Below are 18592 nucleotides of genomic sequence, written 5' to 3'. Positions count from 1 at the left end.
ACTGCACTGTCAATGCTGCCTGATAAAGGGAAGTGCACAGAAAGATAGCTACTATGTGGCTGTGTCAATAGAGCTCATCAATCAAGTCAGGTGAAACACGTAGGTGTCTAGGAATGTCATTGACAGATATTCTACTGAAACTAAGCAGATAACTGGCAACTGCAGAGGGTGACCTGCCCTGTCGTAGGTGAGTCATAGGTCCATAAATCTTGTCCTGGATAATTTCTGCAATTAAACAATTTAGCACCTGGATAGAGGTATAATTGAACCTAACTGAAACTCCATACAGACTCTAGACTAGTTGTGTTATGTTTAATTTGAAGTAAATGTGTGTTGGAATGACCTGTCACTCTGAAAGAGCGAGACACTGCTTTGGAAAGTATGAATAGAGAGTCGGGCTTTTTACTCTCCTGTATTAGTTATGCTGATGCATATGAATTTGGACTTACCATATGTAATATGTATAACAATTGAAGGCCCACATGGTCTCTGGCAAAAACATGTACTTTATGAAATGTTTTTATTTTTTGCTGTAGTTGGAAGTTTTTAGTTTTAAACGAACTTTTAAGAATCAGAGTTATGGATGATATATATTGTTCATACATACATACACATACAAATGAGCAAGTCTGACTCTGGAGTGCAATGATATTAAAACAAGTAGTCAACATAATTTAATACTGAAACTTTTGCTAGTATTGTTTGTTGTCATTGTCACTCAATGTCTTCTAAAATATATTTGTTTCAGTGTGGGCGCCAATCAGAGTTACCAAGAAAACCACAGTTTCAACTTCAACAGCCATTATTCTCATGGAATTACTACAGTGATTTACCACAGCAGTCACAGGTAAGCGGCTTCTCTGCCATAGAATTCTCTTTTCCAAGAAACACAGTTGTAAAGGTTTACGCTATTGTTAGTCTCACACTGATCTACTTTATTGATTCCTGTTTTATGCTGTTAACAAGCTGTGGCATTTCTGGCAAACACATTGGTAAATCATTTTTAACAAAGAATAACTACAAGTTAATGTAATGTGTTACAGTTAGAGTTAGTGTTTAGATTTAAAATGTAATGTGAACCACTCTGTGCTTGTTAAATTTCTTTCAGATTAAGTCCTGTGTTAGTAAAGACTTTTGTTTGAGAAAAATATATTTTTAGGAATTTTTTGTTTCTGCATCTTTTCCATAAAGAAACTTGCAGAGTTTCCAGTTGATTTTTTTTTTTTTTTTTTTTTCTTGTTTTTTTGACAATGAATGTCAATATGCTCAGCTTACTTCACATGCTATTCTGAAAGTAGAAAATCGCATGATATTTAGGCCAATTTACAAGAAGACGCACATACAATACTGTTACAGTACAAAATTCACATTTACAACAAATCTAATCACTTTTTTGTGTTTGTACATTTTGGGTACAAAAATACTAATTGAAGCGTTTGTGTTTCCTGTTCAGTGTAGAGAGGAGGTGAGTAAAGTCGTTGATATGCGATCGCTGTAAATTGGTATATTTCCATCAACAAGTCAAACAAATTTCTCGCGAACTTGCAAAATTTTGCACATAACGAGTGACATAACGAGACACATAGCGAGTCCTATCGTACAAAAACAGGTTTCCATCTAACTAGAGTCTAGTGAAGAAACAGCTGTACTTAATGACCTTGTGAGTTTTAAAAAAAAAAAAGTTTTCTCATACACTTTAATGTTTGATGCATTTCCATAGTTTTTTTTTCTATTCGCTCTCTAGACCAGTGTATGCATTCCAGCGAATAACCAACCTCGTTGAGCAATCTAGTTATATAATGTGTAGCTGGACTGAAAATGAACCAAGAAGGAACAACATATTGTCAAGAATTAACTGAAATTGGACAATTTTTGCCCCGCACCCAAGTGTAAAACAACAAAAATTAAGACAGCATGGCAAATCCACAGCAAACGGATCTCTAGATCCGTGAATATAAAATACAATCAGTTTGGAAATAATGTTCCTTTCTTCAATAACGTTTCTTGTATTTACTATATGGTTTGTATAAATAGTTAGACAACACCAGGGACAGCACCATATTGTAAATTTTAACCAGTAATGACTTGACACTGGTACATACTATTGTCACTTCACTGTGAGAAGCCATTGTAGCTTGCAAGCTACTTTACTAATATCCTTCCTGATTAAATTAATGTGGTATAAAATCACAAATGTGCCTGTTTATATGTGCACATTCAATCTGTTCTAAAGTCACAGTTCATGCATGTGTAAATTGTAAAGTCCTGTATTCTTCTACTTTGGCATTAATTAAAATATATTACAAAAAAGCTTTTTTCCTCATTTATTGAGATTTACAAATATGCATTTCATTTATAGACTAAGTTGCATAACTACAATAATCATCAGGAATTAGTTGGATTGTGATACTACTAGCCCATCACTGAATTTTTCATGAGAAAAACATACAATTATCCAGATCTTGCCTAGTGGTTACTAAAGCACTGTACTTATTACCATATGTGATTTCTGAAACACCATGCTTGCAAACAGAATGTAGCTTGTCGATTCTTGACACCTCATGTTTTTTTAAAATGAACTAAAACTGGGCTATCTCCTAAGTTAATACACAGCAGTCTCCATAATTGCATGTTAATTGCCTCAGCATTTTTGTAATGGTCTCAGCTGTTTCTCTATGGCTCTAACTTACAAAGTAATATTAATCATACATTACAGTCAATGGTACTGCAGTAATGCAAATCAGATAGAGAACGGCATTTGTTAAAAAAATAAAAAAATAAAAACTAGCCCACAGTTACTACTTTTCAGACTTACACTTATTTGAAGTAATATCAACAAGGAGGCAATGGGACTTGCCTCAGGGTCACAAGTAAGTCAGTAGCTGAGGCTGAATTTGAGAAACAAAATATCAGTCATCTCGGTTTTTATCTGTAACTGGCAGGCTTGCACTGCCTGTGGGGGGCTCCAAGAGCCTTTTCCAGATGGTCTCATTTAGTAACTTGCCACTGAAGCCATTTTGAAGGGCCCAGGAAACCTTTTGAAGTGGACCTGCTGATTTAGATTATTAAATAAGAAAGCCTAATGTTGTTTTTCTTCAGGTTGTAATAAAATAACAATGTTGTGTGCACAGATTAATGCTGGTTGGAAGCTGTGAATCCAGTGATAATGAAGTATCCAAGGCAACTCGCTGCGGACTCACAGCCTGGAGAGTGCTGTCAGGCTTCCCTTATTATAAACAAGTCACTAGCTATGAAGATGATGTGGGCTCTGTAAGTATCCTTGAATAATTCATGTTCTATGTAGCTTTTGAATTTATGAAAAACACACAGTAGCTGGTCCTTCAACACCTTGATGTTGGGTGTGAATGCTGCTGCCCTGCTCTACGTGTAGAACTAATCACAAGCCTCAACACACATTATTACTAACACAAAACCGATGCAGTCCTTTAGTTTGGGGCATGTATCTGTGGCTATTGTACGTGCAGATGTATATGTGCACTGTAATTTGACTATTTTCCTTGCTTTTACTATGCTTTCTTTAGCTAAAAATTAACCTTGCTTCACCACATTTGCTGTAACATGGTGTACTGCAGCAACAAATAAGTGATTTCTTAAATAAAGCCCTTTTCTGTGATAATAGTTAAGGAATTCAAATGGTCCACCAGTTGCCACCTTGTTTTATTTGCAGACACAAAGAAGAGGACTGTTAAGAATGCCCACCTTCAGACTTTTTGCCAGACAAGGACACGAACAGGTAATCCAGTGAGCTATTGTACGTAATTACATTTGTGTACAAAAAGATAGTACTGTAACTTTAAAATAACTGAAAGGCTACTGACTCCTTTTGCTTTATGTTGTCTTACAGGATGGTGTGTTTAAGATGAGTCTATCACCTGATGGAACTCTTTTAGCAGCTATTCATTTCTCAGGACAGCTTACCTTCTGGGAAATCCCCTCCTTGAAACAAAGTGGGGAGTGGAGCCAAGATGCTCAGGTAATCACAGTACAATTTATTTATTTTTTTATTTGGTGACATTTAATATTATTTCCCACAAAAGCATCTTATTTAGAGAGTTGCCTACATAGATGTAAAGTAAATTTGCCTACAGAGATTACATTTGAATATCTGTGTTTGGAGGTGGCATCTTGGCTTGAGGGATGAGATTTGATTTACAGTTGTTTGATATCGAGCATGATTTGGCATTCTAAACAATTAAAGGCTCTACATGTTTTATTACAGCCAGGATTTGATGAGATCAACCCAGAGTGGAGAAATTCTCTCGAGAAAAGGAAAAAGATAAAAGGTACTCTCCTTTAATGAAAATAATGGTTGCAAAGTTAAATACAGACTTTTATGGCTGTTTTTGCAGTTGGAATAAGAGCTTTTTTAATCATGAGAATATAATATCATTTGAATATACCACCATAAGAGGTTCCTGCTAGTGCACGATTCACCTGACACTGAATTCTTAACTCTGCAGTTTTGTTATTTTATTCGGTTGTTATGATATTCTGTGGATTTCTTTGACTGCATTGTATTCACTCTTTATTCCATCTATATGTTTCTACTATTTGTTACATTACATCTACCTGTTTATTATTCTATTGCATATGCTCTGTCATTCGCTGTTGTCATCATTGCTTACCAGGATTACTAGCAAATATTCAGAATATATGGTACAGAATTTGAAGAGGGAGCCAAAATGACAGTCTCACATCTTCCCATTTCTAAACCACTTAAGTGCATTGTATTGAACATGACCAGTTTTTATGAAACTTCTGTGCTGTGTTGGTAGACAATGGTGGCCTAGTTCTTAATTACACTGACAAATTTATCTTTGCTGAAGATTTATTTTGTGTTTTTCATTAGATAGGGAAGCCTATTACCCCCTGATGGATGTGAATTGGTGGGCCAATAATGCAGTAATCTTGGCACGGTGCTCTGGTTCCGTGACTGTGTCCTCTGTTAAAACCTTGAAGAACCTCCTTGGAAAGTCATGTGAGTGGTTTGAGACTTCCCCACAAGTCACTGCAGCCCACGATGGAGGCTTCCTCAGCTTAGAGGTAAATAAAAGTTGTATAGATTTGTGTCTATAACTCGTTCACTATAAAGGTTACAGGTCCATGTCATACATGAAATGAATGTGCACACACTAGCCTTCCATAAAAAAAAAAAAAAAGTTAAATATTCTGAAATGCACCCTGTTTAGAACAGTACCAAAATCCACAGAGAGACACTTTTTAGAAAAAAAAAAACATTATTTTTTATAAACGTCTTTCATCAGGCCAGTTCAAATCTGACAGTCTACAATGAAACTTCAACATGTAGGGAACATAGGCATTTGTTTTGAACAAATTGAATTATAAATAAAGGATTTATGGTTATATATATACAAAAGGTACTAAAAGCAACTTAAAAAACTGAACAATTGAAAAATGTGCAAAAAACAAAAAGAAAAGAAAACACATTTAAGTTATTCATGCCAGGGATGACCATGATCATGTGGTGCAAGATGAAGCTATTCACTGTAGCTTTAAAGCCATTCAGTGTGGCAACCCTGGCAGCCTAACCCTACGACATGCATCTGATCCACAAACATTGTCCACACGACAACATTTATTTTTCCTTTCCCCATCCATGTTTTCATGCTGATATTCAGTGTGCTTAACTGCTTATGTCTGTCATCCTAGTTTTGGGTGTAAAGACTCACAGCTGTAATTGCTGCCAAATGTGGTTCTACCAAGTATTGACTCGGGCGTGAATACTTATCTAACCAAGATAGTTTTTTTTTTTTTATTAACTGTTGTTCTTCAAAGTGTTGAGTAAGTTGTTTAAATGAAAGGAAGAAAAACCCCATTTAAATGCATCAAGATTTCAGGTTGTAACACAACAAACTGTGAACACTTCCAAGGGGATGAATACTTCCTATAGACACTGTGTGTGTGTGTGGTCCTAGTTCAGTTACAAATCTTCAGTTCTTATCAGTTTTATTTGAGATTTTACTTTCTTCACAACCCCACAGTTAATTACTTAGACAATCACTTCTTTCAACATTTAATAGATTATACAAAACAACTGCAGTCAGATTTGTCATACTGATTTCTTTTAAGACATGCTACAAAACTGTTAAAAGCACTGACTTTCTAGTTTTTAAAGCAAGACTAAATTGAATTGACTGCCTGAGTGGTTTTGATAATACCAATGTGATTACGCTGTATATAAAACAAAATGGTCTACAAGACACAGAACTAGTTTTTTTTTTATTATTTTTTATTAATGCATGGATCTGCCAAATAAAGCTATGCATCAGTTTTCCGGTTCTTTTATCAGTACTTATTAAGATTTGTCGTAAATGTCTTCTTTTAAAACATTTTTTTAACTCTCTTGTTTTATTAAAGATAAAGTAGCTTCTGATTTTATTTTACCCTTTTATGATGTTTTCAGTTATTCTGAGTGATTCTAGTGGTTCACTTTGGAGACAGTTTTTACTACGTAGTGCTGGTGCTTGCTAATATAAAGACACTTTGGCTGAACTTCACATAAAATTACCTAAACACAGACTTGTCAAAACATTTATAAAACAGTCTTTATTCGAGTAATCACAATAAGAAACACTTAAGAAGGGAAAGGGGGGGGGGGGGGGGGGGGGGTTGGGGGGGGGTGGGGGGGGGGGGGGGGGGGGGGGGGGTGGCAGTGGGGTGGGGGGGGGGGGGGGGGGGGGGGTAAAATAAAATACAGTCGGGGTCACCGCATTTTATTTTAGTTTTTATGTCGTCAGACGGACGGCTTACCTAGGATATGGTCCTAAACCCAACTGATAATCAGGATTTCTGCTTAAATGGGACACAACTCCGGGAGCTTGCTTGTTAAATAAAAGTAAATTAACCCTGCAGGCGAGCGAAGCAATTAACGTATTGTATGTATATAAATTTTTACTGACTTACTTGGCCCTCTAACGAAAAGTCTCGTTCTATCCAAGGTGTATCGTGTCACGTCACTCATACATTAAGGTGACACTGAAGGGCATTTGGTGCAAACATGAGAACTTCTTTCTCTGCAGTGAGTATGTAATTCCACTGTGACTTCCGTAAACCACGTTGTACTCTTGAAGAAAGAGGAGTCCCCTGTGATTTCTCAGGCAGCTGTTGCAAAGAAAGTTGGCATGTCAACATCGCAGCTGCCTCACCTTGTGATAAGGTGTGATTTTCATTATTTTTAATTTCATGTAGAAATAAAAAATTGTGATTTTAATTTTGTTTAGGAATAAATAAACGACAATGGACCCATTGAATATTTTAAATGTTGTATTTAACATTTACTCATAATGTGATGTGATTTAATTCTTTCTTTTCATTAAGAAACAAAGCGTGACCAGCGTCATCTCAACTGCCCTTCGTTTAAATGAGACAGCCACTTATTCGGGATATTTTTCTTTCTCGATAGAGGCGCAGACTGTATGAATCTACTTATTCTTTAACATGGGAGTTAAACAATTCTCCAACTAGCTTGTTTGATGTTTGAGGCCCATCACATACAAAATCTAGGACTCTTGATACGATTGTTTTTAAAGCAGTTTTTGCATGCAGACTTCTTTATTAGAGGTTTAAATTTAGAATTCTGTTTTGATAGCACTGATGCTTTCAGTGTTTGATAGATACATTACTTTGAAACTGGCTTCTGTATGAAATCAATTAAAGTTGTCTGTATCTATGACAGCTGAATGTATTCTTGGTTTTACATCATCTGCTATTTGTCGAACGCTCTCAAATTGCAGTATGTGCATTGCTTATCTGCATCAAACATAAATTGAACATGAGTATAAATTAAAAATGCTCAGATTTAGTCTTCAGTCTGGCTTTTTGTACATCCACAAATATATTCAAAGTTATTTTCTAGTTTTTGTATGTACCCTCGGGGCAATCCATAGTTGATCAGCTTCTGTGTTAAACTGATGTGTTTTTGTTTAGTTTAATAATGGGTAATTGATTTTTGTCTGATAAATGTCTACTCCATGATACAGAGAAATTATGTAAGCCTGAGGGAACACGTTTATCTTCGAGCGTTGCTTGGTTAGTCATGTTCAAGGCTTCACTTGGGGGAATTATCATTCAGCAGAAAAAGATGCATTTTGTTTTGATCAGTGTATGGACACAGTTTCTTTCACAGTAGGTCATTTCAATAAAAGAATAACGATGATACCCAGCAAACAAACTATTTCTTTTGATGATGTAGAATTGTGCAGACATATTTTAGGTTTTATAACTGCATGCTCTGTACTGCATACCTTGATATGTGTTTTGTTTTGATTTATTGAAAACTGCCTTTCAGTGTACTTCATCCTGTATTCTCTGTTTTAGTGTGAGATAAAACTGGCTAAAAAAAGACCCCGTCTGGAAAGCAGCCAGTGTGAGGATGAGGATGGTGATGAAGACTCAGACTCTGATGATGAATCTTCTGCCAAGGCCCGGTACTTTGGGTATGTCAAGCAGGGCCTGTATTACGTGACGGAGATGGAGCGTTTTGCACCGCCTCGGAAACGCCCGCGCACCATTATCAAAAACTATCGTCTGGTGAGCCTGAGATCCACTACTCCGGAGGAGCTTTACCAAAGAAAGGTTTGTCAAGACTGCTGTCTGCTAGCTGTCAACAAAGTATAATTGAGAATTGCAGGCTTTACAGGTCTAACATTTGCAATGAGTTAATCTACTCTGAGATAAATATGGGTATATTGGTATGGTTCTGGTATGCAAATATGGGTAGTCGTGGTTTATTGTATTAACATTGTTTTTGTGCCTTTTTTATCACGTTATATTGTTAGTACTCAACTTTCTAGATTCATTTAGCAGATCCGAACAGATGCATTGTTACTTTTGTCTAGAGGGAACTTTGCCTGTGCGGTGCTTGCCAACATCCAAATGCCAATTACATTTAATATTTAAATGATCCAGACAAACAGAAATACATTTATTTAGCTGTTGAAATAAATACTGTATTTTCAGACCTGTTAGCGTTTAATTTAATGAGAATCACGTTATATTGTTAGTACTCAACTTTCTAGATTCATTTAGCAGATCCGAACAGATGCATTGTTACTTTAATATTTAATATCGATTCCAGACAAACCGCCAAATACATATTATTAGCTGTTGAAATAACTATACCGCTATTTTCAGACGCTTCGTATAGCGTGTTCAAGGGTCTTGCAATAGCTTGCTTGAAAATACTGTATTTCCAGACCCCCCCTCGCATAAATCGCAATTGTTTGCAAATTGTTTTAAGATTGACAATGAATGAATATGGAGAGCATAAGCTACTTTCACCTCGCCATCAGCTTTATGTGCCTAGCGATCGCCAGACCTTGTGTTCAGAGGCCGAGTGGAAGAACAAACGTCGAACGGGTTAGAATTGCATCTATTCAGGATTATCTGGCACGCTATGACATTATAAATATCATATGGGAGATATTGAACATCCAAATGCCAATTACATTTAATATTTAAATGATCCAGACAAACAGAAATACATTTATTTAGCTGTTGAAATAAATACTGTATTTTCAGACCTGTTAGCGTTTCAAGGTCTTGGAACACTACTGTGAAATATCCTTGGTCAAATGCTAATCTGCTGTTTGCAATTGTTTAGATTGACAATGAAGAATATGGAGAAGCTCTTTCCCTCGCACAAGCTTATGGGCTGGACTCAGACCTTGTGTATCAGAGGCAGTGGAGAAAGTCGACTGTTAGCATTGCATCTATTCAGGATTATCTGGTACGTATGAGAGAGAATCATTTTAAATGTGATATTATGAGGGTGATTAGCAATGTAATATCATATTACAATATTATACTATTACGAATAGCTAGTACCAAGTTAGTACCAACTATTATGCTGCTAAAATAGACATTTGTTTATTTTAAGGAACGATTAAAAAATATATATCATTCTGGTATGTTCCAGAGATAAATTTGTATGATATTCAAAATGTTAATGTCTGCACTGCTTTTCTGCTTCCCAGCATAACAGGAAGCATATAATCCTAAAACAAAAGCTGGGAATATGTAAAGGCAGGACTACATTGTTGTTACAAGCATTATTGCTGAGCCCCTCACTGAATACCTATCCACAGTCGACATATAAATCAGTCCCGACAGTGTGGGGCCTAACCTGTCTGTTCAGACCAGTTGCAGAATGAAATTTAAAATGTATGGCAAATAAGCACCAGAACAAGGACATGATTTATTGCCTTTTTATACATTATTTAATTTGTATTGTGGTATTTACTTCAGATTAGAGAAAGGATAATACTTTGAGACACATAACTGGCAATACTAAATGAATCCAGTAATTGTAATATTTAGCAATTTCCTGTTTCAGAGTAAAATAAAAAAACGTTCCTGGGTGCTACATGAATGTGTGGAAAGAGTACCTGAAAATGTGGACGCAGCCAAGGAACTGCTTCAGTACGGATTGAAAGGCACAGACTTGGAAGCTTTGATAGCAATTGGAATTAGAGAAGATGGCGGAAGGTTTGTCATTTGTACTGCATTTAAATGAGTCATTCGTTTGTGTGAATGTAATTTCCACTAGCAGTTATGTGGCACAGTGGCTGCTGATTATGAACAGGTGCAAAGGTGATGCAGTGCAGGAATAATCACAGACAGTTGTAATCTGGCTTGGAAAAGGTTTTATTCTTAATGCGGTTCTGGTGACCAAAAGAATAAGCCCCGGCAATAGACACCAATGTGTAATGCACAGAGCTAATAATAACAGCGGGTTACAGCCCAAAACAATACGAATATTTCTAGTACGCTTTTCTCTGCGTCTCACACGGTCCTTCCGGTTTATAACACAAACCGAGCGAAGAAAAATATTTTCGATTCTCCGTCCCCTTTATGCTATCAAGCATGATCCCTTGGTAAATGATTGCAGCTGTCTCTATTGCCTGCAGCTGCTACATCGTTTACCTTCCGGGTCAATACGTTCCTGCAATGGAGTCTCGCCTTCTTCCAGGCTGACCGACTTCCCAACCCCAGAAATGAACTGTAAGACCAGCCCGTCCGAAGACTTCCCCTTTTGCTACTTTTTAATTTTAGATTTAAAACCAGCACTCATTATATTTCTGTCACAAGTTAGTATAGCCTTTTTCTGTAGCTTTGAATATTACATTCATAAAAAATAAATAAATAAAAGCATTTCTCTTAAGATTTACAGCACAATTGTTATAGACATTTCAGTAGTTAGTTAGTAAGTCATTATGGTCTGACAGGGTGGTGTGATGTCACAATGGCTGATATTTTTAGGAGTATCCTGAGAAATGGGGTTGTTCCAATGAGACATGCCTTGGAGGGTGTCTCATAAACACGTCATGGTAGTGCACAGAGAAATACTATTTATTATTTGCTGACATGCACCCTGCAGCAAGGTCAGAACACAGGCTTTCTCATCCTCTTCAGTCCTGAGCAAAAAGATTCTTCTTTAGATCAATGACACTAAAGCCAAGGACTGTATTGGGGATGTAACACAACATCCTATTTCATGAACTGAGGTTTTTAAGTGGTTAGTGTCAATTAAATAATACCATACACCTTATCTGTTGTGCACTTTCACTCCCTATGCAGCTCTCATGTTAAAAAGAATCTGATGGACAGACAATACAAAATCACACTTTAGTGTAAAAGAGAAATACTTTACAACAATTGTGACAAAACCTGCTACAACCTTTTTTTAGGAGGCTGTTTGTCTGTTTGTCCAGCTATCTTTCTGTAGGATGCTTTATGGTTGTACGTATATATCTCTAGATAAGAAACAGCATGCACAACTTTCTAATTATTGAGCCTGTCATCTTGGGTTATATAGAGGCTGTTTCCATCCAACAGTGTGTGACACATGCATTTTAACATGTATTAAGAGAATTATTTGTCCAATAGTGATGAAAACTGTTAAGGATATTCTTAAGTTATTGAGTGAATCTGCAGCATATAGAGTCTCTGTCACACTTGCATGGTTACATGTATCTTGAGAATTGAAATTAATCCTACTGATTAGCTGTCTGGAATGGATTTTTCATAGTCTTCATTTCCTTTAGCACACTAATGATATTCTTTAAATAAATAAATAAATAAAACCCCAGTCCTGCAATGTGAAACTTAGATCTATAAAAAAAAAAAAGAACTAGGCTAAATAAACGACAAAGATAATTCATGCCAAACATATTTTATTTTTGTATGTACAGAAACTTAACAACCCAAGCACTTCACTACTAAAGCAAAAAAGCTGCTGACTTTTCACAATGGTAGCAGGTACTGGTCGTTGAGAGTAGTCAATGACCGTTTTATTTTCCTGTTAATATTTTTTTTTTTTTTTTTTTTTTTTTTTTAAATTACATTGGATTCCTTCAGAAGTTTAACTGTTCAGGTGGATTTATTAGAAAAACTACCAAGCATATGCAGTTTATATTTTCACCAATATTCAGGTGTACTAATGCATAAAATACCCTATAAATGGGGGTAATGGCAAGGGGAAATACAATATTTTGAAACTGCTTAGTAATTATAAGTAATCTAAGGCACTGTTCCATATATTTGTACTATGGTCAGCATTTTAATAAGGCTTTTATTTGTGGCTCATTACTCATATGCTGACCTGAGCTCACAATAAATGTACAGCTTTGATAAAGCTGCAGAATGAAACACAATGTGCTCTAGGTTAACGCTAGGAGTTTTAATCGTTTTGAGTATAAACCGTTATCAAAATGTCCAAGAGGGTGTCTGCAAATAATGTCTACCCAATTTTTTTTTTTTTAGCTGTCTACTTTCTTTCTTTATCACGTGGCATGTGTCACTGGATATTCACCTCCCAATGTCCAGCATGCTTTTGCTCACGTGACTAGCAATGTCATCTTCGGGAGCTCGAAATGGGCATGTTGCTATAAAAAGGGAGACCAAAGAGTACAATGTAGACTGTGCTCTGCAGAGCTTAGTTACAGCTACAGTACAGGAACAATGTTAAAGTGCATGAAAATAAAGTGTTCTGCATTTCCGGTTTATTCAAATTTTACCGAAAAATTACCGGAATTTTTTTTAACTGGACGTTGGTTTTTACTGATTTATACCGATTGTTGTCTATTATTCATTATTTTCCAGGTACTATTTTCTATGAAATGTACAATATTTTGATTAAAATAGTGTTTTTGATTCCGACATTGTAATAAACTGCCCTACTCTTCATCCTAGGTGGATACAGCAGAAGTTTAGACGTCAGAGGATCAAATAACATTCAAATGTGGTTCTCTGTCCCTTCACATTATCACCTGATTATGTTGGCAAATCAAAGTGTGATTATTGTAACAATTGCTGGGCATAGTAACTATTAGCTTGATCAAAAACTAAATTGAAATACTTACACAAAAATATTATATCTTTAGTGGATGAGGAATGGGGAGAAAACGTAAATCAGTTTATGCATATTCAAAAGAAAACTAATGTTTCGAAATCTACACAAAGCAAAAATAGCAGAAGTTGATCAGATGCGGCAGAGGATGCATAACATTGCAAATATTGCTGCATCGAGGTACATGTTTGCGCTGACAATAAAATAAATTACTGAAAAATAAGCGACACATTAAACTAAAACAATAAAGTGAACTGAGACACAAGCAATCCATTTATCTGGCTTTTGCATGCCCTTTAATAAAAAGAGAGCACAGAATGACTGTTAATGAGTTTGTCAGAGCGCTAAGCCTTGCTGTACAGCCACTGTTTTTTGCAGAGAGGTATGTAGTGGTGAGTTCGTGTGACAGTACTGTCTGTCCGTCAGCTAAAACACTGCCTAACGCCGACAATCGTAATCGTAAATATTTGACAGAAAATGGTGATGATTTAGTTGGTAAACTTATAGAACACATTGATGGCAATGTCCGGTGTGATTTTTGACACATCTCCCGATGGCTGGCATTGTCCAATTCTGTCAATTTTTATGATTTCAAGGTGAATAAACCTGGTGGATTTGTGCTGATGTTATGTTCATACCTTCTGTAGAATTCTAAGATTTCCAACGATACAACCCCCTTCTGTCTGGCTGCTAAAATGACAGAGTAATTGACTCATAATGAAACCTATGCAAGTGACCCCTGTCAATGATGAGCAGCTTACCTTCAGGCGACCATAGCCCCGGCTAGAAATACCACTTCCCAATATTGAATATGTCATTGGAGTGTGCCTGGTCTGTACTTTTAAACAAGCCCTGAACCACGTAGGTGGCTTTTACTTTGTCTGAGTAATATGCACTTAAGGTTAGGTGCGCCGGCCCACCGAAACGAATGGGGCTGAGTTTAAAATGTGAAATAATTGTTACTACGCATGCGTTTCCTGTGGTTTTCCAAAAATACCGTAAAAATGTTTTTATATGTCGCACTGGCGTAAAAGTTGCTACCCCTTTTTTGAGACTTCAATTTTAGGAAAACACGTTTTTAAAATAATTGGCTTTTTTTTCCTACATGCTCAACACTGATAAATAAAGAGAGATGCACAGTTGTTGTTTTTAACCAGAGTGCAGACAGACAGCCTGGCGCCATGAGCGGTCAAGGCGGATTGCTGGGCTATCAGGAGACTTCAATAAACGGTGGCAAGTCCTGACTGATAAATACAAATAATACTGCAACATTTAATTGTTATAATATGTTTTATATGTATTGGTCAATTTGACCGCTCCTGTTCGGAATAGGTATAACCATATTTTGCCATTATTGCAGCCGCGTGATTCTTTCTTTGTCAGGTTAATTAGTACATATATTTAGGAAAAGTCAGGAAAGCACAGCTCCATATCTTAAACACACTCATCACAATTTAACTGTAAAAAAAGGGTAAAAATGACCGACTTGCTCATTCCAGTGTTAAAAAAGAAAAAAAGAAAAACAAACAAAAAAAACAATAAACTAAACAGTGCACCATCTAATAACCAGTAAACAAACAAATTTAGTTGCATATGGTGCAGTACGCAACTAAAATTGAAAGCAATTGCATTCAATATCCAGCTGTACAAATACATTCATTTTGTTTTGTTAATCGGAACCTTGACTATACACATACTTTACAAGTGTACCACTGCGTTGCACTGACATGTAGAACAAGTTACAGGATGTGTTAGTCATTTAAAGTACTCCATTCAAACAAAATGTTTTCTGCATCGGGCCACAAAAACTTCCCTCCTCTATCAGCTTGTGTTTCTTTCGCCGTTTTAAGTTTGTCTTTGTTTCGTCTTCAGTCGTACTGTTTTTTCAGAATTGCGATTTAACATGTATTTTGGCAAATTCAACGATGCGTGAATTCAAACCTGTTAAGTAGCATTTTCGTTTTTCATCTCACTGCCCTACTCTATCCAGTCTCAAAGTCACCTGCATTATTATAGCATTGCAGTTACAACGAACAAGACTTGATAAGTTTACTCGTCTTTCTAACCAATAGCTGTTTGCTGTGGATCCCAGGAGTGGTTTCAATGTGAATGTTGTGGCTGTAGTAATCTCACTGTGGCACTGGTACAGTAGTTTAATATTAGGCACGCTGGCACATATGTCGCAGCGGTGTTTTGGTCGCTTCCCCATAAATGCCTAGAAAATGGACTTATACAACTGTTTTTATGGTAATAATGCATGCATCCCTTATTTCCATTACAGTAACTATCCTAGAACTGGGGCTTATAACAGGAAGTACAGAAACTGTATTATTATTATTATTATTATTATTATTATTATTATTATATATGAAACATGACTTAATAAACCTGCTGTGAAAAATGTACATTTGTATAAAACAAAAAGAAAGAAATACACTTCATACGTTGTAAGTTCTAGAAGTAATTTTTTGCTAAGTGTTTGAATTATGTTAAGGCAGTTAACATTTAAATGTGCCATTTGTTGGAATGACCCCTTAAAATGAAATGAGTTGTCTGTATGAACCACAAGCTGTATATCATTTGTTCTTTAAACAAGTTTTATCAAGTCTTGTACTGCATAAGGGTACAAGCTTATTTCAATAGGTACTGCTTTCATTCTGTATATTTATAATTATGGTGAATTTAAATGTGTTGGTATATTTTGGGCTATAGCATATAATAATACTAAACAAGAAATTGGTTAGGTAGGAAATGCAGAGTTTATCACATAGTAGTATAGGCTCAGGTCTCTTCCAAACATGTGTTTACCCCCCAAGCATGGTACCACCTTCCATTTCTATAAAATGAATGTCAATACAATTTTTTTTTTCTTCTAAGAAATGAGTTTCTTACATACAATGTTTTCTTTTGAATTTAATAACTACCAATTTGCCTTTCTTAACATTTTTTACAAGGTTTATCATAAGAAGTACAGTCTAGAGAATTCGGCTCCAGGACTGGGTGACAGCACATCAAACATGATAAATAGATGCTATAAGATTTAGTCTGCTCCAATCTGAATCTGAAAAAAACTACAAATGTAGTATAAACAGAGAGAAAAAAGAAAGGACATTTTGTATTTCTGTTTAATAGAGTAGTCTACTCTATTCAATTAGCTGTGTACCTTGAAGCAACATTTCAGTAGCACCACTAAGGGGCACACATCAGTCATCATTTTACTGCTTCAAGCAGAAAAGACTCATTCACTTTCATGGTTTATTTTGCATATTGCCAGGTAGGTAAAACATCTCAAAGTCAATATGCAATATATTAGAAATTATCTGTGTGATAGTGTATCTAAATGTATCTGTATGTTTGACATATTTATGCTTTTACACAATATTCACAATAGAATTATCTATAAACTGAAATCTCTAAGTCCGAAGGGTAAAACATGGATGTTGTGCTATAAATCTGTGAAGCACGGTATTATTGTTGTTGTTGTTGTTATTATTATACATTTTTACTATTTAACATTAACATTTTACATTTTTTGTTATACTATAGTCTTAGAAAGAAAGACCTAATAAAGAAATAATAAATAGCTTTAACGTTACGTAAGTTGCTGCTTAGTTTTCTGTACATTGTTTTCTTAGTTTTATCGCTTATAAGATGCTGTTTTTGTGTTTTTGGTAGCTACTCTGTGAGAGCATTGGAGGAGGGTAGATTCAGATCCAAAGGCATACCTGTGTCCTGTTTTTAAAATCGGACAACTCTTGGTGGTAGTGCAGGCATAAGCATTAGGAGCAAAAGATGGTACCAAAGTCACTTCACAAGACAAAGTTTGATTGTGCCAGTTTGCAGCTGCCTAGAACACATAATCAGGCATTAGCAACTTTGCATTAGTGCCTTGTCCTGTGATCACAATTGGGGCTTCTTAGTTATGTAGCTTATGTTATGGTTGTATAGAATGGAAAGTTACCTGAAGTACCACATAACCAAATAATTAGATGGTTGAAATAATATAATTAGAAATATTCACTTTGGACCAAATGTGCCCCTTTTTGCAATGTAAATATATCTATATGTATTTGAACCCAGTAATTCCAAATTATTTTACTTACTTAACTAAATCCAAACAGAAGTGAAAACAGAAAGGTGGCAGCACAATATGTAGACTAATTGAAGCTTGCCTGTGCTGTAGTGAGAGTAACTGGTAATGCGATGATTACTTTATTTCAGCTGTCAGAATACAGTAGTGGGCAGGCGGTCAGAACAAAATTGTAATTTAAATATTCAAAGAAAGCATGTGAAAATATCTTTGTTAATGATACAATACTTGCAAAATACATCTCACAAGTAAAATGTGTCCTTCTGCCCCACCACAGAAACACTGCAGTAGAAGGTGCTTCATTTATTTCATCCATGAGTAAATTAGCAAAGTTTTTTTTGTTTTGTTTAATGATATGCCTTTCCTTTATTCATGTAATTAAATGACACACTACTTGATACTACTGTCAAATAAAAAAAATGAATCCTTTTTAAACAATTTTTCAATAATTTTTGCAGCACTAAGAGATAGCATACTAAAATATGAGATACCATTGTTTGATTCTTTTTTTGAAACCTTCTCACTTTCCTTATGAACATAAAAAGCAATCCTGTTTCACATTTCACAGATAAGTGCAATACACTTATAAAGGCAAAGCAGTAGAATGTACATATTCTGACTGCTCAAAGATGCATTTTGTTAATCTGATTGACTAAGGATGCCAAGGTTATTTAGTGGGTTTGTGAACTTTTTTTTTTCCCCCTCCGACACAGATTCATAATGCCGGGTGATATAGATATTGAAGAGATTCCTTATGAAGATTTGTTGTCGCCTATTGAAGAGCTGCAGAAAAAGAAGGAGGAAGAAGCCAAGAAGAGACAGGAACTCCTTAAACTTGTGGACTTCAAGAAGTAAATAAAAATATTTACATTTAACGTACTAAAGTAAAACTCCACTATCATGACTGGATGAAATAATAACTTTAGTGAAAGTTAATTTTATGTTTGCCATTCCCATTTCCTCTACAGACTATTAGAGCTATCTACAGTTTATTATGGGTAATGCCATCTTGTGAATAGTTGTCTATTTGGTGCCTTAGATTCAGTATGTTTAGATTTATTTATTTAAGCAGAAGTGCCATTGAACAGACAGCATGATCTTTAGAAAACCAA

General features: G+C 35.7%; 1 protein-coding gene across 1 annotated transcript in view; it reads left to right on the top strand.

Annotated features, from left to right (window-relative positions):
• Positions 1–18592, top strand: part of nbas (NBAS subunit of NRZ tethering complex) — a 180330-nt gene that overhangs the window by 21089 nt on the left and 140649 nt on the right. Inside the window, exons 9-18 of the mRNA XM_041249686.1 lie at positions 749–847; positions 3132–3270; positions 3689–3754; positions 3866–3994; positions 4241–4304; positions 4871–5064; positions 8359–8616; positions 9644–9769; positions 10376–10527; positions 18194–18331. Coding sequence (XP_041105620.1) covers positions 749–847; positions 3132–3270; positions 3689–3754; positions 3866–3994; positions 4241–4304; positions 4871–5064; positions 8359–8616; positions 9644–9769; positions 10376–10527; positions 18194–18331 — 1365 coding nt within the window. The remainder of the gene's footprint in view (positions 1–748; positions 848–3131; positions 3271–3688; positions 3755–3865; positions 3995–4240; positions 4305–4870; positions 5065–8358; positions 8617–9643; positions 9770–10375; positions 10528–18193; positions 18332–18592) is intronic.

Source organism: Polyodon spathula, chromosome 5 (assembly GCF_017654505.1).
Source record: "Polyodon spathula isolate WHYD16114869_AA chromosome 5, ASM1765450v1, whole genome shotgun sequence".
Classification (NCBI taxonomy): domain Eukaryota; kingdom Metazoa; phylum Chordata; class Actinopteri; order Acipenseriformes; family Polyodontidae; genus Polyodon; species Polyodon spathula.
The sequence above is the reverse complement of the archived record's forward strand: the minus strand, read 5'-3'. Positions and strand labels throughout refer to the sequence as shown.